The 22,539-nt window shown below is 31.4% G+C and overlaps 1 protein-coding gene across 1 annotated transcript in view; it reads right to left on the bottom strand.

The window, feature by feature from the left end:
- The window catches only part of LOC134721636 (genetic suppressor element 1-like), a 57,610-nt gene extending 35,397 nt beyond the window's left edge, over window positions 1-22,213 (bottom strand). The window contains exons 1-2 of the mRNA XM_063584762.1: window positions 19,769-22,213; window positions 19,073-19,151 (exon numbers count right to left, since the gene is read on the bottom strand). Coding sequence (XP_063440832.1) covers window positions 19,073-19,151; window positions 19,769-21,916 — 2,227 coding nt within the window. The 5' untranslated portion in view covers window positions 21,917-22,213. The remainder of the gene's footprint in view (window positions 1-19,072; window positions 19,152-19,768) is intronic.
- Between the last annotated feature and the right edge of the window lie 326 nt (window positions 22,214-22,539).

The following is a 22,539-nucleotide window of genomic DNA, read 5'->3' as shown; positions in this document are numbered from 1 at the left end:
GCAAAAATACACCCATATGGGTCAAGCAAACACAAATACAACATTTAATACAGACAGTGAAGAATTACAAATATATACCAACAGTAATGATAATCTTTATATTTCCTGTAAACATGACAATTTTTTTCTAAGAAAATTAAAACTGTTTTATCTCATCATGCAAAAACTTCAAGTTACTTGCCTACGATCGTTACAGCTAAAGGTTAAGCCAGATATTACATGGATAATATATTCTATACAAATTAAAACATCTTTAGAAGGAAGTTATACACAAATTTTTCAGGAAGTCACCAGCTCAAAAGTATCTATTTATAACCGGTGTAATGTGGCATGTTTTACTTAACATGCAATGTCTTAAATCTGCAAAACATTGTTTAAAGATTAATCAAATTTACATCAGAAATAGGTTTTCTGTACCAGATCAAACACAGTGTGTTGAAATCAACCTGGCAACAGATGGTAAACATGCTGCAGGGTCAAAGTGCACGCAAATTAAATCTGCAAAGTGATGCATTCTCTTCCACAAAAATCAGCTGTTGACTGACACAAAACAGAGACTTGAACAAACCTCCCACCTTCCTTGTCTAAATGGTGCAGAACATTTCTTAATAAATATACAAATTGCAGTTTTAGTAGTGAATCAAAGGAGAGATAATACACTTAATCTCATCGCCAATCTACAAATAAATACTATTTCATTATTTGATGAACAGCAATTTGGCAGATAAGCGTATGTAACATTGACAGAGTGCTGCCGTGTAACATATGCTTTAGTTCATGACATTACACACATTGCACAGTTTTAATCCATTTTTCTCCAATGAATATTACGATGACACATTTTTTAATTGAATCCTCTATTATGGCATTAATTATTCACAAGTTTTGCTTGACAATTTTAGTGCAAGGGTCAGTCTACATCATTGCCCTGACAGTTCAATGAGGTTTCATAATTCATGTCTTGAGATGCACTTAAATGAAATGTTCCAGTTAAATTTCTTTGCTTTAATCACTACTTTAGAAAAGATATCAAGATCATCTTGTACATAAAACTTATTTCTGTTGTAAATTTGATTCCCCTGTTAATGGAATGAGGGAAAAAAGGGGTATTATGCGTGAATTCTTACTTAAAAAAAATCCATTTAAAAAGGCTGATTTACACAAAGTAATTTTAAATTCACATTACAGTTAACTAATTATTACAGGCCAAACATTATTGAAGTTGAGATCCTGCTTTACTTTACATCAACCTATCACCTTTGCAAGAGACAGAGAATTCTATTTATAAATAAATCAAACTTTAAGGTATAAATCACAGTTCTAAATACAGAATAAATAATAAATCAAACTAAAATTCTTCTTTTTATCTTCATCCTTATTTGTACCCACATAAAACTATTAAAAATTTCATCTCTCCAATAAAAACACACAATGACGACTCAATTTCATGCTGTTTTGACATTAAACATTATTACTTGCCTAAATTTATCTTTCTAAATTATTTAATGCTTTGAAATTGTGAAGTAACATCTCCGATAATCGATTTTCCTCGGGACAATAAGATATAAAATAAATGTTGAGCTGCTGTAATGGTAGAGTTTTTGATCTCTAGTTCTGTTTGGCAGATTTCCTTGTTTCTCAAGAGACGTTAATTTGTACATACAATTGATTTTAACATAATATATAATTTAGACGGGTTTAATGTTTACTTGAAATGACAAACACTCTGACTGCTGCAACAAGGGAGAAGGTATTACGTAGTTTGTCAATCTTTGTACATTTAATTCTTTGTTTTCTTTCATTCAATTAATTATGTACTACTAAATCATCAAAGTGACAGATTCAGTAGTAGATCCAAATTGAGGCTAAAAAAAATCAAATTTTTAAAATCAAATAAAAATAGTTACCCGACTGACAAAAATGTTGATATATATTTCTTTTGAAGACTTTAAAGATCACATTAAAAAAAATCTCTATCCCCACACAGTGACAAATCCTGGTTGTAGAAAAAGGGGGAGGCTAGCAGTAGAAAATCAGAAAAATTATATTAACTCAAAAATTCCACCACGAAGGCCTAAGGCCCATGCTTAGATTCTGCTTCAGAGAAATATTCATGAAAAATTCCCTCTCTAGACCTTGGGACACAGTACTATTAGGTCAATAGCTTACTACATAAACAAAACTGTGCAAAATCTTGTGAAGTAATATGTCAAATTTATACTGTTAGATGACATTTCATTATAACAGATTATCATTTTATTATTGTATAACTTTTAGAAACAAGGAATGATTGACATTTCAATAATTCTGTTAACCTGCTACACATCTTAAAGGCCAGATACAATATTCCTGAATAAATCAGGGAGAAATGAACATATGTTGGTTGCAGTGATTGGGGAAAACTGGAGCTATGGGCTGAGATAAATTCTTTGAAGTTGATGGCCCATGAGAGTACATAATGTCACATGAAAGATCACAATATTCCACAAAGGGACATAATGGCACATATTTCAATATCTTCAACAGAGGAAAGAATACTGATCCAGAAAATCTTTTTAAATGGTATCAAATCAGGCCACTTGAAAAGTTACACTTCTAAATCTCTGAATTAAAAAAAGACCCAAGTAAACCCAAGCAAATAACTAACCAATTTAGAGTGTATATGGCACTTCAGGGGCGATCACTCTTTAAAATTGGACACAATGTCTTAATTTTTATGTTAAATTCAAGAATCTTTGCAACAAAGACTAAACATTCAAAAACTGATTCATTTTTTGGATGCTGGTTTCTGAACTGGATCCAATCATTTCATTCTTCACTTTATAAATCAATGCAGTAGACTTTTTATGTTCTCTAAATCAAAATCAGAAAATTTATGAATATTGTTGAATTTAAACTGTTGGGAACCCCCTCAGAACATTATTATCTATAACAAATGAATCATATAATGTATATATCCATAGAATGTCACCATGCTACAGATGTCCTAGGAACAATATATAACTTTTAAACATTTTCTACAAGATTTACTATCAGTATTAATGTGTAGTTTTTAAGTTTCATTGTAGCAAGCTGTTGTTTACCATTGAACACACATCAAACATTTCAAAACTATAAAAAAACAAAACATGAAGAAACTTAAATCATTTATATGTATAAAAGGAGATCTGGGGTATTACCCAGTGATTGATTGATTGTTGATGAAAACGTTCAGGACCTGCAACTATTATCTACAGTCAGTAAATTGGTAGAGGGGTATTTATATAGTGAGGATCTGCAATGTGGGACAACAGGAATGAGTATGACAGCTAACAGAAAACCAGAAAACAATGGTTTATAAGATACAGACAGCAGTTTTGCCTTTCAGCTAGCCACCATATAGCTTAGAGAAAATGTGGATCTCTAAATACAAGGAATCAGATTAAACTTACACAGACACCCTTATGAAATATTTAAAATACACAAAAAGCAGTTATTTGGAACTTAGACTAAAATAGATAGATCTTTATTACAGAAACTCTCTTTTTATTCTAATTAAAAATAAAAGCTACAGTAACCATTTAATGGACTAAACTTCACATGCTTTATTACAGCCCCACTGGATTTAAAGTATTTAGTACCAAGCTGCTGAATTCCCTTTAAAAAACATCTTGTTCATCCCCTTTTTTCAATGTCAACTTTAAAATGTATTTATTTAAACATGAGCTTTCCTAAAGCTTTCAATGCCAGCTTTAATAGTCAAATCTTGAGTTTAAAGACAGGCACAGACAAACCCTTATACCCATGTACCCCTAATGACCCTTGTATTTTTATGAATGCTTTTATGTACTACATTGAATGGGATTTTTTTTTATAATTTAGAAATTTTCAAAAGGAAAAAGATTGATGTTTACAACAGTTGAAAGGTCTTAAATTCTAATTTATAGTGCTTTTATAAATAAAATATAAAAAGACATACAATAGATATTTCCTTGAACTTTAACTTTTCATTCAATGTAAGTTTATCTTGATATAAATTGAGACATGCATACAGGTCCTCAAATGCGACATAAAATTAAATGCCTTAAAAATGAAAAAAAAACCTGCATAAATAAATAATCTACAGTTACATAAAAACTCTTTTTAATTCTGATATGCAAATATAACACCCCACTTATGAGGTAATTCTACTGCAATTATTTGTCAACCATACATACCCTTAAGTAACTAAATACGTGCATGTTTTTAACTGTAACAATCATAGGTATCGATCTGGAATATATTACCATGTTAATATTCTTCTTACAAGTGATGCATATAGAGATCAGAGCTAAGGGTCACAATATGGCTGTTCAAACATATTTTAAAACTTGATGGCTTTTCATAATTTTCAAACAGGTGGGAAACAAAATTTTCCTGTGTGTACTGCATTAAATCAAACTTTTTCTACAGATCTAATGGGTAATATGCTCAATCAAACTATTGCTGATACTTTTGATGAAGATGATTGAATTATAATATTTCTATAATTAGAATCAGCCCTGCAATTCATTCTCCCCTGGTAAAATCTAGCACATGTATTTAATTTCCAATGTCTTTTTCTCCTTAAAAAAATGTTTGTAATAATAAAATACATGTGAACTTGTCATTACAGATCGTTTGATCTTGGCGTCACCTCGTTACATGTAATTAGTGTACACTGTCATCTAGAGGTTACCTAAACTATACATGTACATGTAGGGTGAAAACTTCATATCATTTATACTATCATAGTTTAACAAACATAAATTTTAGTGGCGGATCCAGAAATTTTCACAAAGTTTGGGCAGTCCACTGCCGATGCCTCCCACCTTAATCTGCCTCTGGATTTCAAAGATACAATTTCAACTACCCAAATGTAGTTTATGTTGCGTACATTTGTTGTATCAATGCTTATCTTTTTATTAATCCCATTTTTCCTAACATTAGCACAAAAATATGTGAGATTTAGTATTTACTATGATCAAGCTGACCATACATAACTAAAGATTTTCTGAGTATTGATCCAACTAAAAAAATCTCATGAAGTATATGCTGGCAAAAATCTAACATTCATAACTACAACTACCAAAAAATTTGTAAACTGAATCTGTTAAATTTTATTTAATAAGTTACATCAAGGTAAAATAGGATAATAAAGGTACCCACATGCTATTTAAGTAAACTAATCTTTGCCCTGACATTTTTAAGCATGTTAATACTGCATATTTGCATACCAACTATAATACACAGTGACAAGGCAATTTTACAAGCTTAGGAGACAAAGTTGGGGTATTTTATATCAAACAAGAGATCACAGGTGTTAATTTCATTCCCATCATTGAATAAAGAGTATAGGGAGTATATACCTTCCCATAATGCATCACATTTGGATTTGAAACATGTAATTAATTGACTCTATATTCAAATTTTATTTTAGGCCAGTTTCAGCAACTCTTGGAATTACTGAATGAAGAAACAAATAAAAACAGGGTTTAAAGTAACATAAAATTCCATTCTTCAAAACAGGATTTTATCTTATTAACCAGTTTACATATTGTTTCTCTTCATGAGATAAATATATCACTGGATGTTAAGCTACCAACAATCAATCAATCAATGAGATAAACATCCTTTATTTTTGTATAAAGACCAATACCAGTCCACAAATGGTGCTAACTAGTTGAAGAAAGACTTTTTTGTCTTCTGTGTTCTCAATTATATTATCCCATGGTTGAGACAGAGTAGTCTAGATGAAAAAAGGATGGATATGTTAAATTACATTTGAAAAGTAAAAAAATAAAACGCAGAGAAAAATAATGACATAAATGAATGCTTATGATCTCACCTTTAACATCGGTAATTTACCACTTCCAACATTACACTCTGTTTACTAAAGAAGTCGTCTCACAAATAAAATTGGGTGTTGAAAGTTACAGTAACACATGGTAACAATGAGACAGTATTTATTACACAAAAAAATGTTTCCTACACCACATTAATCAGCTGTTGTGCTTCAAATTACCCTGTAGGAAGGAGGTCACGGAAGATTCTGAACTTACGTAACAGAATACGACAATAGTAAACAATGGAAGCAAATAGTATGTCACTTTACATCAGTGAGACAAACAATCGGAGTTAATCAAAACCATATAGTACATCTATGGCCTTTCATATGACTGTTTGGATGTTTTAAGTCTGATAAACAATTGATCTTAGCCCCGTTTTAATTCAACAAGGTTGGTCAGATGGTAATCTATAAGGAAGATTTACAAATTAAAGGTTAAGAAGTCACTTAACTGAAATATTAATGCCTCTGGAGGCCTTTAAATGTTTTCAAACAATGTGATGATTTAAGACCCGTTTATTTACAATGCTCTACCAACCATTAAAGAGGGTCCATTTACAAGCGTACCCAGCTATCTTTAAAATCTCAGGAAAAAATATCATTTACAAATGATCTCAAATAAGTGATGAAAAGGTAGATCAAATATTTCAGATACTTTTGAAAAAAATCTTTCAGAACGGATACAAAAATTTTAAACCTAATGTGGTCAATGTCAATGAAATGCAGATTGCTACTGTATTTTATTTTTGTCTTTAAAACCTATAAACTATAACCCAAGACAGGATACATGGGATAATTTTTTAAAGACCTTTTTTAAGAATTTGTCTTCTAAATTTGCATTTTTATATAGAAGTTTGAGTTTGAAAATTATTATAGAAAGCACCCCTTCCTCTTAAGCCTCCCCAAGCTGTATTTATCTAGTGGGGAACTTAATTGCATGTCTTTTCCTTCATTTATCAGGTGAAAAAGGATTAAGCCAATCTATTGAGGCACACAGTAACATAGATCCCCATGTTAGATAGTTGACAGATGTATGAGCTTTGATGAAAGGTAGAAACTTAGCCTTTTTATTGTGAGCCTAGGACCTCACTTAATCACTATAACCACCCAATAATCTTGATCCACACACACAGAAGAAAGTTCTCAGAGATTTGTTTACTTGTCAATGTAAGTGTTTTGTCAGAATGAGGCCGTAAAAGAGTTTAGAAGATTTGTCTAGAAAAATATTAGGATATTTTACTCAAAAGGGTATATACAATGAACTATGAAAACTAATAAATTTTTAAATTAGATAAATGTTATATTTTTACTCTTCTCTTGTTTATTTTAATAAGACTAAATATATTTCAAGCTATGACTTCCAGTTATATGAAAAGAAAATACACTTAATTCTCAGAATACATCCTAAATTAAAACATGTTCATTTCATTTTATATCAAAATCACTTGAAAATTTAATTATAAAGCAAATATTGTTGATAAGGACTATTTATCTTTTATGACAATATTTTGGTGGAAAACAAACGTTCAAGCGTTAATTTGTCTTGCAAAGTAACAAGTGGTCAACAATTAATCTACTAAACAATTTCAATATTTATATCAAGAAAAGATACAAGAGAAATTGTGTGCTATTTTCTGAAATAGCAGCTAGAAAATGGCTGCAAAGGTGATCATTTATAATCTTCAATGACCTTTATTTATTTAATTATCAATTTAAAACTTTTACTTAAACGTTATTAATCTGATTTAATTGATCACTTACCAGGAAATGGAAACATGGTAGGTGGAGGTAGAGCTCCAGAATACTGCGACATTAAATAAGCCTCCATCAGATGTGGATATGCTCCGTTATTAAGCGACATTTTCCTTTTTATTGATCCTAGTGTTATATTAATAAGATAATCACTTTCCCCTGTTTAACAGACAACTGACTTGTATCACCATATCACTCTGGATCAATTGTTACTCCACCACAACATTAATATACCAGTCATCTTTATTTCATATCAAATCAACGATTAAATCACCAGAAAACACCTCCCAGATATTCTTTCTATACACGTAGTAAAGAAGTAATCTTCAATTTACCCAAACACCATTACAACTCATCAGGATTAGAAAACAGTTATCAATTGACAAGACGACTTCTTCTTCTATTCTCCAGTTATATTCATTGATTATTTGAACTGTGCCGTATGCTGGATGAAACACATTCCGTAGCGAGGTATCATATCATCTGTTATTCTTTTCTAATTGATGTAAAAGCTAGTAATCACGTTAACGGACTAGTGAGCTTCACGATAGCTTGCAACAAAGCGGGAGCACTCAAGCTTCAAAAGGTGCAACAGTGTTGATAAACCTTGAGTATGAATACTAAAGCATTACCTTTAAGCGATTACGATATCAATATAACTCGTCTATACAATATCTATAAAAGATATGACCCCCATTGACACTTATGTCAGTATTTCTATCGTCCTATCCTACCCTGAATTAAACTATACAATGAACTCATCCAAAAATATGATCACTACAAAAATGAAATGAATTTCATAAGAGCAGTTGGTAACAAGCAGATGTCGACAATGTATTTTAAATATGAGTATGTATTTCATAAAGAAAAGACAAGCTTATTGATAAGTCATACGTTTTTATGCAATTAATAAAATGTCAGTAAATTCACATGTTTTTTAACACTATAACTTGCATAAGATTTTATAAATGTTTGTATAACATGTATATGGTAAACATTAAAACAGGTTCAGAATGATACAGTATAGAATGGCGGAGAAAAGTTAGGAAAAGTTTTAAGAAATCTTTCAAAGAATTGGTTTAACATAAACAAAGGGTTCAAGCCAGAATGAAGTAATGAAACAAGGAAGAAAACTAAAAGATTTTACAAATTTGTTGATTATTAGTTGTTTGGTTTGTACTTGGTGCCTAGTGTTGTACGATATTATTTTCCTTTTTTCTCTTATAATATAACAGGTAGAATTTGACATACTTAAACCCTAAGAAGTTCCTAAACTTTTGCAAGTTAAAAGGAAGTCGTGCAATCTTAATAAATTGTCACATAAAGCCTCAATTATTCAACTTTACCCAATTATAAAATAAAGGAACAGAATTTATAATTCATATAACTCATATGTAGACATGTAACAATTTTCATATCATATGATAATCTGGTCCAAAACCCTACAGTGTGGCTGTTATTAGTCAAACCTAGCATAGCATATAATTAATAAAGTATTTGATCATTTGAAATACTAATTTGACAAACATTTACTTATTTTTCATCACTTTTCAGTTGAGATGTAAACTTATAACCAGCTCTTTTCCAAATGTTCAACAAATCGTAAATTAATATTGGCTTTGTATGCAGAGAATGGTACAAACAAGAAATCAAATATCGCACCAAAATGCAAGTTTTCGAGATCCTCAATCCATAAAAGTTGGTACCCACAAACATGAATGAATTCACAGTAATAAGGCATTCTAAGTTTAGATTTTGACATAAAAGTTACACTCACTTCATGGTAGTACTACATAAGATATGTACTGTGAAGTTAGCAGTTACTGTGCATTTGTCAGTCAAATATCTTTTTGAACAAGAATGTGGACAAATATCTGAACTTTGACCAAATGACCTGACTTCTTATTACAATGGACCTCTATCCTTTAAAAATGCTCAAACCCAAATTTGAAAAAAGGGGGTATCATAAAGAAGAAGATTTATAATTATTACAGATACTGATTGAATGCTTATAGTAAGAAACTCCAGCATAATAAAAGTTATATAAGATTTCATCATTTCAAAAGTGAAAGAATTGTATAAACCAAGCTAATATGTTGTATTTGCAGTGTATCTTCTCCATCTTATATCTTTACTATCAAACACTTTCTATTTCGATTGCCACGACAGCAGCGTGAAAATTTGTCAGCTGCTTCAATCTTAACTTACAAGGTGGGAACTTTTGATTACAGCAATTGACATTTCTTTTAAACAGCTTCCCTAGCAATCTTTATAGTGCTACATATAGCATGTTGTATAGGCAAGACATCTACTCAACTCATAAATACTTCCTTTTGACCCTCATTATCTCAAACTATCTAAAAACAGAAGGCTTTCTTTTGTAGACATCTGAGCAATTACTGTCCCACAGCCAAAACTTTTTTCCAAAAACAGGCTGAATTTTCTCTCTGCATTAAAGACCCACTGGTGGCCTTGGGCTGCTCTCTTATTATATTTGCATTTGTCTCTTTCACACCCTCCCTGCTTCCATTTTTAATTCTTTGTAAAATTGACCTTTTACCACATATAAAGGACCTATTGTTGGCTATTTACTGCCAGAGTCAGGAACCTAGGTTCATCACCAGAAAAACCTAATACAGTGAAACCTGTGTAATCAGAACTGATGAATTGGTTTGAATATGACAGGAAAGGACTGGTGAATCTGTATATGACCAGTATTGCCCCTTTTTGGCCCTTAATTCCTAGACTGTTTGCCCAATAACCCTTAAAATAAGTCCCAACCTTCTACTCAATGGTATTGAACATTGTGGTACAATTTCAGAGCAATTGGAATACTTATACACAACTTATTGTCCTGAAACTAGATAAATTCTTGTTTTGGGCCCCTTTTGGCCCCTTATTCCTAAACCATTAGGACCATAACCCCCAGAACCAATCCCAACCTTTCTTTTGTGGTCATTAACATTGTGTTAAAATATTATTATTTTTTTATTTCTATTCACTGATACTAAAGTTTTTATCCAGAAACCATCCGTCACGACAAAGACTAATACATCGTAATACCAATGTACAATTCAAATTTTAATTTTCAGTCGCATTAAAACTTGTAACTTTCTGTTATTCAAAATGAATTTAAGGTAAGCAAAATACAAACGATTCTATTTGGTTTTCAAACACCCTTGGGACAATATTTTGTTCAGAATAGTCAGGATGTTGGTTGGCAAATTGTATAACAAGAATATTCACTGACTGTCCCTATAGCGTTCAGATAAGAAAGGTGTCCACTTTACAGAGGGTTTCACCTATGCATGTTTCATTTTGTTAACTAATACTTATCTGGCAATACATGTACTTAAACAGTAAATAAAAGCTCTCAACAAGTTTGCTTCAACAAAAATAGTATTGCTAGACATTACTCCTCTCTCTACAAGATTGCTCTGCAAATAATTTTTTTAGAAGGATGGATTAAAAACAAGAATAACAGTGGCTTTTAGTCAACACTGAAGCTAATGTTGACCAAAGAGTTCAGACTAAAAAGGTCTCTCTACACAGTCTTCAATTTCAGCCTGTTTCATTATAAAAGCTAATACCAATCTGTCAATAGTGGTAAAGCTTTAAACAATTTTGATACATAAAAAAGTGTTGCTTTGAGTTACTCATTTCTATATTAGATTACTCTGTAAATCATTTTATTAGGAAGGATAAAATAAGAATTACAGTGGCATTTAGTCAAGCCTGAAGCTAATGTTGTACAAATATAAGCTCGAATCACAACCCGGGAATCACTTATAGAATTATACCATTATCAAACATGCTAACTGTTGTGTAAACATTTATTAGCAAATCAATGAAATTTCTAAACCATTTATTATCAATTCATCTTCTCAACTAATATTAAGACCCCCATCTCTTTTGAGAAACGAAATAAAATTGCTTTTTTTAAATCAGTCATATTGTAATAGGTTTTTCATTTAATTCTCTCAGCAATCCAATTGTAACACAAGTCATTTTCACCTATTACTTCCCTCAAACTGGCTTATTCACAGACTAACAACATTAATATCCGCAATGTTCAATAATTAGTGATGTGCTTAATGAAGGAAGAAACAGCACTTATCATGTTCAAATTTGCCAGCAAGTGGCTGTTTATTGATAATTTTTAAAGCTTTTCAGGTTCAGGTGCCATGTTGTCATGGTAACCGAATGAAGCATTTTAATGTTGCTGCAATTTCATTTTGAATTGCTTATGTAGAGGACAAAACACGACTTAGCTCATTAGTACAAGTTAAAACCATTACACTATTAAAAACACGGAAGTGAAATGGAGAACCAAAGACACTAGGAATTGATTCAATCAAAGTTCTATTAGGTTTGGCTAAAATGGCGAGAGTTTGATCTTTTATCCCTCATAGATGTACTGAAAAGTTTTAAGGAGAATCAAACAATGGTAATCGGTAATAACATGATCGTCAATTAAGTTAAGACGAACAATTGTTAAGGAAAGATCCTATTGATTTTCTTTAAAAAGATTAACACGGAAAAAACACATCAACACCTTCGCATTCCCTTTAAACAATCTCCTTTTCTTACTGACTGGTATTGTGATGGATAATCAGTTTATATGATATCTTTGGAGGAGAAGAAATAAAATAATTAAACGTCAATGTATTTCATTTACACTTCTCAGTCTTCAGAGATAAGATGGTGACATATAATCAACCTGTGTTTGTTCAACAAATATTGAATCTTATTACAAATCAAGTTCTTTAATCAGGTAAACTAACTAGAGTTAAATGTTTGGCTGTTACATCCTTTGAATCAAATATTTCATCCAGAATAAACATGAATTTCTCTATTGAAAAAAAAATTTCATGACATTTCTTTTATTTGAACCGTAATTTTATAGTAAAGACACCATGTTTGGGATTGAACTGGCTTCTGTCAGCTCATGAAAGCTCAACTGTCATCAGAAATTGTAAATATACTTTGAAATAACCTGAATGTATTTCTCAAAGGTCCTTCAGAGAAGCTGGGTCTCTTTCCTGCAACTGCTGCTTCTGACAGGTGTAAAAGAGTCATGATGTTATAGAACCTTGATGTTGACTAATATCTGTCCAACATTCTTTTATACTCCAAACCAGTCATATAAAGAGATTTAAAAGTGGACTATTGAAGCATTTTAGGCCTAGAAAACTGAGCCTAAGGTCAGACAAACTTAAGTGTTTTTAAATCACTACAGAACTTGTTTCTGCCAAATGATATATATATATATTGCACTTCATTCTATTTATATTATCACTATTGTATAACTAAATATTGTTTTATAAAAACCTATGGAAATGGGCCTATTTTCACGGTGAAGTTGAAGCGGAAAATTGAAATTAATGCTAATAAGGTGCAGATTTCAAAATAAGTCATATTTCCTATATAGTCTTTGTTTAAATGATACATTATTATCATCGGCATTAAAAAGTTTAAACTAATTTGAAATCTAAGCAAGAAAGGGCTGTATTGGTCTCCCCCCCCCCTTTTGGGCAGGAAGACATGTCCTACCAAAAAAGTCTGGTGAAAAAATCAGGTTGGTAAAACTTACGACAAAGAGCAAGAATTTTATTGAAACAAGCATTTTTCTTAAAACGAATCTAGTTCGGTGAAAATTTAACAATAAATGGAAGGACACTGAACAATATAACCATTGGCCTTATCATCAATCACAGAATATTTATTAAATAGTACAGTTAGCAGAAAAACGTCTTTGTAACAAATATAACATAAAGTTGCAATAAGAAAACAAACAAGAACAAATAGCCATATTGTATACAGAACAATGAAACGTGATGTTTTTGTTGAAAGAAGTCGTAAAAGGTTAGCTAGTATTTTATTTATAGTTAATCCTGCCATTAAACAACTGGAGTGTCATTCATTTGGAAATAGGCTTTCGGATATAACATCATTTCCCAAAGAGTTGAAATAAAAATCAATTCTTTTATTGGTGTTTTTAGGGATATTAAAATTGAACATTAAAGGGCACAATTCCCAACTGCTGATCTGTTAGATATAAATTATTATTTATCACCCTACGCTAATCAAAACACATCTTAATTTTATTTTCCCAGAGGAGTATATGTAAATGACAAGTTTCATAAAGCAATCATTTATTGATCATAGCAATAGTTTATGGCTAATTTGATTACCCAACCTTGACAAGATTAAAATCCCGACATTATCTGTACAAAATTTTTCCTTTTCACGACCCATCAATTAATAACTTTTGCATGATAACTACCTTCTATCCAAACAAATCATTACATTTATTTACAATCGGAATATATTTAGATTTTTACCCACTGTTGTTTGGATATTTGAGCTTTAAATCACAATTTTTTATTGAATAACAATAAATAGACTCAATAAAATATGCTTTTGTTACCGTACTGAATGCGACATTAAGATCGGCAATATTATTGAGCAATACAAAGTGAGAAAAATCTTTTGTCGGCTTGTTATTTGATAATATTTAGATAGGAAGCTTCTAGGTTAAAATAAATCAATATGATAATCTAACAGAGGGTAATTATTTGAAGATAATGTGTTATTGCCTTGGGGCATCAAGAAAATTTACTGCCACTAGTTTCAATGTGATTAAGACATGCTTAGGTCAGAGGTTGTGTGTGCTTGTCAGAATAGGGATGGGGTCGAGGTGCCAATTATTGATTGGAGAAATAAATTCCATCTATCTTTTATTCCACATGGGAAAGTAAAAACACACTGTTTGTCAAAATTACCGATGATTCTTTTGTCATAACTTGATGACAGAAAATCAATTGGTCAAGGGGAGACAATTGTTGCTTACCCGGTTAATCTTATTTAATGTCATTGAAAACATTTAGTAAAGCATTGATTGAAATTGATGTGAACAATGACAAATTCTTTTCATGTCAAATTTTCTTACGAGCTTTTATTTTTTTTATACATCTAATTAACAAGTAAATTTGAACATTTTCATATTTTTCAAAGTCTGATTAAATTATCAATCAACCTTAAATAACTTTAATTATGAGTTAAAAGCAAATAGTAGTCATTCATTTTGACTGATCCTTATTTCAGAGTATCATTACCAGTTACTTCTCACATATACATTTTTATATTAGATTAGATGTACACGTAACAAATTTCATTGTAAGGGTCTAAATACAGCAGGAACAACACAAAATTTGTTATATGCACACATATGAAAATGCAGTTTTTATCCAACGCAATCATAGTTTGAACGTTGTTTTCAATTTAAACTTGTTTATATATATATTACATTAATTTGTAGGATCCTTTACTATAGATAATTTAGCTGATCTGTAAAAATAACATCTTCATGCCTTACATATCATGTACTGTAGTAAGACGCTAGATTAAAACTGACGTGGAAAGGCAACACCCGGCCACTGAAAGCTTCATTTTTATGAAGCCCAGATGGTTGTGTGGTCTAGCACACCAGTTTGGTGTCATAATATTTCAGTAGCATGGGTTTGAATCCCAGGGAGGGAAGAACCAAAAATTTGCAAAAGCCATATAATTCTGTGGTTCAAAAATCTATTTCAAAATTAGCCTCTCACTTTTAGATTTTTTAACTTTTAAAAGTACTATTGACATACTTGATTTTCTAGCAAGCTTTGATCTTAACCCATGAAATTCTATAAAATTTAAATCATTATAATTACTTTTTCTAAGTTCAAGAATCCATACTTGCATGAATAACCTTTTAAACCTTTAATTATTTAATAACAAACATTTAAAATATTAGCAGACATTCAAGGCTAAGCTAGCATTATCTCTTTTTATTCATAATGAGAAGAAATTAATAAAACTCTTTTATCCAAATAACCTCCATTGTATAACTACACAACAGAATTCCTTATAACACATAAAAAAGATCATAATTGGTGTTAAAGGCATCATAAATCAAATGATCACATTTTATGATCAAAGGGCAGTAACTCAAATCTAAACTGGTAACAGACAAAGATAGATGTTCATTGCTTTGATTATTAAATACTGTAAGGTGAACAGTACTATGGGGAAAATATAACTATATATTTTCATCTAATCAGTTTGAAATAATTGTATATTTATTTATTTCTTATATTTCTAAGCCAATGACCATGAATAAAGATAAAAGACTACATTGCTTTAATTTTTTGTATTTGAAGGTTTTATGAAAATACTTATTCAATGAGCTGTCAACAATCAACAAAAAAACAACAACAAAAAAACAAATTATTCTCAATTATTCTTTCAACTAATATTATTCAAATAAACAGACTTCAAGATTTTGGTTTGTTTCTGTGTTACATTTTTAATTTTCATTCATTTATTTAAATAAATAGGGTCATTGGTTTTCTCATTTGAATTGTTTTACATTGTCATTTCAGGGCCTTTAATATCTGACTATGCGGTATGGGCTTTGTTCATTGTTGAAGGCCGTACAGTTTACCTATAGTTGTTAATTTCTGTGTCATTTTGGTCTCTTGTGAAGAGTTGTCTTATTAGCAATCCTACATCTTCTTTTTATATATTCATGGTTACACATTGATAATAAATTCAAATGAAATTGAAGGAAAAAAAACCCACAATTATCGCATAGGATGGTTAAATTTACATGCATCATATATTAAACTGATATCAAAAGTAGAATTTTAAATAGACATAACCTATCAAAGTGCTTGTTAGCACTGAAGGGTAAATATTATTCAATTTATCAGTGAAAAGTAAAATCAAATATCGCCTTGTATAGGTACCAGTCTTGTATTACCACTCCAGTTTTCGGTGTATGGAGGGAAACAAAATAGTCCATTTTTTTCTGGATTTTTTTTCTGTTTGATTATAAGTTTATGCTGAATTGAAACATATCTAGATTTTTTTTTAAAATGCATCTTTTTGGGGATATCAATCCAGGATAGTGGAAAGATATCATATTTACTGTATATTCTTCGTTGCATGACCCACTTTTTTTTCTATTAAATCACTATTTCACATTAGTACATACATGTACATGAAATTTTATTTCTATGTAGCATTTCATATTTTTTTTATCTTCAAAGATCAGCTGTTTTGTATGTAAGCCTATGGACCAGTCAATTACGAGACTGCAACCTATAAAGCGCTGGTTGAAGTTGATACAACAATAATTCTGGACAAAGGAAGATAACTCTAATTTTTGAAGATGATATCATTGATATTTTTAGAACAAATATTAGATTAAGGCTATCAAAAGTTAAATTATTTTCTTGATGAGTACATCATTTTGAAACTTGAATATATGAGTGTTTATTTCATAAATACATTTCTGTCTAGGTTCATGGATGGGATGTATAAAATGTTATGTTCACTATATTTTGTATATCTCAAAGAGTGATAAACCTTGGAAGATGTATAGATATTAAGGCCACACAATCAGTTTTTGATTGCATTTAATGCAATCTTTATTCAAACAGGCAATATCATTGAGACTCATCCTGATAAGGCAAAAAATTATGGTAGCTTTTCATCAGGAATCTGCTTCATCTGTTATAATTTGTGTCAACTCGTTATGTTAAAATCCATTTAGCTTGCAATTTTCCTCATGACTGAAGAAAAAGTTCAGCTAGTTGGATTTCAAATTATTAACAGAGTTTCTGTGCAAAAAACATCACTTTCAAAACAGTGTGCATCTGCACTGAGTATTGTAGTGCATTTATTTTCTTAAGCAATTCTATGCAATTTTGTAAATAGTAACTGGATCAAAAACTTCCATGGTGGGGTTACATCAGGCCATTATCATGCCAGCAAAATGACATTCTAAGTGAAATATGGTAAAATTTGTGATTTAAGGGCAATAACTCTTAACTCTAGAAATTGTAATCTATAGACATATCACATCCAAGAAGATGTATACAAATGTATGTATGCATATCCAAGCCTTATGAACATATATATGACTTAAATATATTTATATTCTTGTCTTGAACTAATATATTTTCTTGAACTAAATAATTGTATACCCTTAAATGCCATGAAATTCTAACAAATACATTAAATTTAGAAAAAAATGTTCTGCACTAAATCACGTCAAATTGACAATGTTAACAATATTATGATTGAGAGATTTTTTTATGAGTATTTCTCAGACTTCATGGAATTTGGTATTACAAATAAACACGTTTAAGAAGGTCACTTGAACACTTAATCCAAAAAGGAAAATTTGCAGTCATGATTCAATCATATGAAAATTTGAACAATTACAAAATGCTACAATTATTCTTTTTATGGCCAGACAACGAAGTTATCAGTGCTATATAGTTTTACCCTTATCCGTCATTACTTAATTCTGTCATTCCGCAAAAAACCATTACACAGAGTTATTTTCTAAACGCCTTCAGATATTAGGCTGATTTTTTATATGTCAACAGATCAAGTTTAAGTTTTGTTCAGCTCAGCTAATTTTTGTCGAAATTACAATCTTTGATAATCATGATAAATTGTTTAAAATCACAGATATACAGATTTTCATGGCTAATTTTTGGTATGTAATTACTCATGATGAGTTTCAGATCAAGTTTAAGTTTCATTCCGCTCGGCTAATTTTTGCTGTAATTTAGGGCTTTGGACTTCAATAAATTTTGAAAATCACAGTTATACAGACTTTTTTTCTAAACGCTTTCAAATATTGGGCTCATTTTTGGTATTTGAGCTAACCATAATGAGTTTCAGATCAAGTTTAAGTTTCATTCAGCTCTGCTAATTTTTGCCAAAATTAACTTAGAAAATTGTTGAAAATAAGTTATACAGAATTTTTTTCTATACGCCTCCAGATTTTGAGCAGATTTTTTATATGTGAGACTACCATCATGTTTGTGTCCACATGTGATCTTGAAATTGCAGATTTTTCAACAATTTGAGACTGGGCTATTTTTGCCGCTTTGACACATCTAGTTTCTGAATAGCTGTGGAACCGTAGCTCTTAGGTCCTTATGCTATTTTTTTTACTATTTGTGGACCATAGAATTGTAAAAATATAGCATAAGGACCTAAGAGCTAAGGTTCCGCAGCTATTTTCTGAACAGTGATTGGGCATAGTTTATTTCATTGAGAACCAGATTGACCCCTACAAAATTTCAGTTGTTCAGTCCTTTTTTTGAAACCAACTATCAATTAAGCACAAAATAGGTCATATTTAAAAATGCCACTATGTGATAGGTTGTCTATAGAGTGAATAGAAAACCTGACAAAAATGTGTGACTAATTACTGTATTTAGGTTATATCATACACTTTTTTACCAGATATATATATAGCGCATATTATATACAACTGTGGATCATGATTTTTTTTAATAATAAAAGGGCTCATATACATGATCAAATACGGTATTTTCTATATACATGTAATTGTGTGATCTTTCAGAATTGCTGAAATACAAATATAATAGTTTCTATCCTATTTACCTGTTACATCTTCTGAATCTTCCTGAAATGATTCTCTGGTATCTTCTCTCTGTTCTTGTTCTTTTATTTTGTTGGAATCCTGATAATAATAATAAAAAAGTTCTCTCTATAAATTATATAATGGCTCAAGATTTATTTTAAACTGAAAACCAGACGAAGTCATGGCGAAATGCAGTGTTGAAATGAATTTCAATACTGGTTATGCCCTGTCATTTATCAACAAATACAATACATTACAAGTTGATGGTTAAAATAACTCTTCTGAGTTCCGAGTGAATCAAAATTCTGCTAAACATTCAGTTACAAATTACAAGTAGTATGAATATGAGCTCTGCTTTGTACTAGACTAGGCCTTCAACAATAAGTAAAACCAAAACTGCAAATTAATCTAATAGTATATAAGGTGTATGTGTGAGCACACACACATACATGTGAACCAAAAATATGTTGTGTATGCAATTTTTCATAGTTTTTTGTTTACATGGATTAATTTACTAACAACTATTTATATTAAGGAGAATTAAGAGCTTGACATGAATATTGTATAAACATGTATCGATGCAGAATGTAAAAAGAATATTGCCTCCTAGTGAAGTTCTACTTGAATGTCTTGTGGTTATTTGTGATGAAGATGCATATATTTTTTTTTATTTGACATATGAAACAAACAGATTGAAAGACTAATTTTTAAAATACCTCATCCCCACTGTGATCATCCTCTCTGTTTTCTCCAGTATCTGCTTGTGATGTGGTCCAATTAAATTTCCTTAGCTCATAAGGAACACCCATTCTTTCATATTCAGCATTCTGATGATTCAAACCGTGAGCACATGCTTTGCACACCCCTACAGTATAACCATCCTCTATTGTTGGGGCTGTATTGGATGGCTTGATATCTTTGAGAAAAGGAAAAGTTTTACAACTGAGTAGCTGTATGTTCTTATGTTTCATCCACTCTGAACATAAGCAACAAACAAAATCAGGCAAATTGTATTTCCTAAGCCATCTGTTTGAATCTCCTGTTTTGTTTTCCTCATAATCATTCCATTGTTGGATTAAAATATGAAAGCAAACATCACAGGAAATAACAGTTCCATCTTCTGTCATTGGCTCACCTTTTGGTGCTGGTTCCCTATTGGCTAAAAAGGGGAAAAATGGAACTGTTTGATTGTTTAATGTTTTAGCTTCATGTCTAGTAGGATATGAGCACAATACATGAGCTTTGGATAAGCGACATTTTTCTCCACACAAAAAACATATTTTCTTTGGGATAGTTGTTGCCTGCTGTAGCGGATGAGGTACTGTTTTCGCAATTGTTTCTATTGCTGGACTTTTGTTTGCCCTAAACGGAGATTTAGATTTTGGTATTAGGACATCTCCTTGTGCAGAAGAACCAGATGAAGCAATTGCTAACAATCCTTGAGATGCCAACAAAGTGTTTGAGTCTTCAGAAGTGTTTTCAGAGATTTGAATATTTAATGGTTTGATTAAATCTGGTTTTGGTGATTTTGATTCTCTTGCAATAGTAATTTTCTGCACAGGTTCTTCCTTCATTTGCTTCATTCTGAAAGAACTGTCAAGCATATCAGTTTTCGATCCGAGAAAGGATAATGTATATTGTCTCTGTGCAAGTGGTATTCTTTCCATTTCTTGAAGTTGCCACTGTTTGTACAAAGCTTCATAACAATTTCTACAAGCCAGAACAGAACCATCTGATCTAAGGGGCTCAGCACCTGCAGGTCTACTCAATTCTCTTACAAATGGGAAAAATAATGTTCCCATTGATGGTTCGTTTGATGGAGCAGTGAAAAGGGATCTTATCAATTCTGCTGCATAAACATTTCCACAAATGTAACAAACATGTTCAAGCTTTTCCGGAGAAAGATCATCTTGTTGCATTTGCATTCCAGGTAGTGTAGATGCACTTGCTCTCAACATTTTAAGTTCTTGATTTTCATATACTTTATAGTTTCTGTGCTGGGCAGGTATACCCGACATTTCATATGCTTGCCATTGTTGAAACAATGAATTTTTACAAGGCACACAAACTCTTGCTTGTCCTAATTCATTTAAAGGCACTGCCCCTGGGATACAAGGTAGGCTTTGTATAACAGGGAAATAGGGTTCACTGTTAGAACGTCTTACAGAATTCACTATTTTACATTCAATCGAATTTGTCTGATGTGCACAAAGGTAACAAAGAAAAGTAGGGTTTTTATTGAAGTCTTTTGGGTTCTCATTTTTCTTAGTAACCGACAAATCCAGAACTCCATCACTCAAACCACTTTGGCCCTGGGAGGTCATTTGATTTCTGTTGTTTGAATTATACAAAGGCACATTCATTGTAGGTTGTACACTTGGTGTTGGTTTTTGTTGTGGAGTTGAGGTACTGTGTCTCTTTTCTTTTGGAACTTCTGTAGATCTTCTCTCATGTCTTATTGTAGATGACACTTCTCTCATTCCACTTTCTCTCCCAATATCTATAGGCGAAGTTCTTCCATCAAAGGCACCTGGTTGATACTGAAGACCCATTATCTGAGCTATATATTCACCCTGCAACCTCATTTCTGCACCAGTAAAATGACCATTGTCTGCTCGTTTTAACCAATATAATCTTTTAATTGCTGGAGTATGAGAACGCTCATATGCTTCCCATTGTTGACATAAGAAAGCAGTACAAACCCTGCAACTGTCAACAATCCCATCTTTGCTTGGAAGACTTGAACCTTTAGGGGGATCATGGTGTTCAAGGAAAGGAAAATATGGTTCATTGTCACAAGGCTTTATACGGAGTTTATTCTCTGCACCTCTACTCCCACACACAAAGCATATGTTTCTGGTCATTTTTATTATGATATATCCAGCTGACAGTCGAAAAACAATGTCACAATATTTTGTTCATAACTTTTGTAAAAGTTGTCACTTTCTGAAGCGAGACATGTTCCTGTTTTACAGATACTATAACGGGACAATAACTTTAAACTTATATTCTGTTTGTGTTTTAATTATGTTATTGTTATTCATAAAGCTTAAACTTGTTGTGCATTGTAGTTTGAATTGTTTTTGTGAACAAAGGCAATCTGCTAGAGGGAACTGCAAACATTTTAGCCGCCATTGTCAAAACATCTGTCTTACCCAGAATTCCGTCGTTATGGGGTTTAACTGAAAACCTAACCACCGCGGTCTATAAATTACAACCGCTTTGGGAGGGATGGGGTTATTAAAGCTATACAACCTTTTTATCTGTACCTTAGCAAGTATCCAAAGTTGAACCGTTACTTAACAGTGCACAGTACAAGAGGAAGATATTAGTAATTTATGTTTCTCTAGATATAATAGATTTACACCTCACTCAAGCAGCTGAACAATATAATTCAAAGCCTCAGTTTTGTATTAGAAATAAGTATGAACAATTATCCTGGAGAAATACTGTAGAAACAAATCTTATTCACGATACAACAATGAAT

This window comes from Mytilus trossulus, chromosome 6, assembly GCF_036588685.1.
Source record: "Mytilus trossulus isolate FHL-02 chromosome 6, PNRI_Mtr1.1.1.hap1, whole genome shotgun sequence".
Classification (NCBI taxonomy): Eukaryota; Metazoa; Mollusca; class Bivalvia; order Mytilida; family Mytilidae; genus Mytilus; species Mytilus trossulus.
The sequence above is the reverse complement of the archived record's forward strand: the minus strand, read 5'-3'. Positions and strand labels throughout refer to the sequence as shown.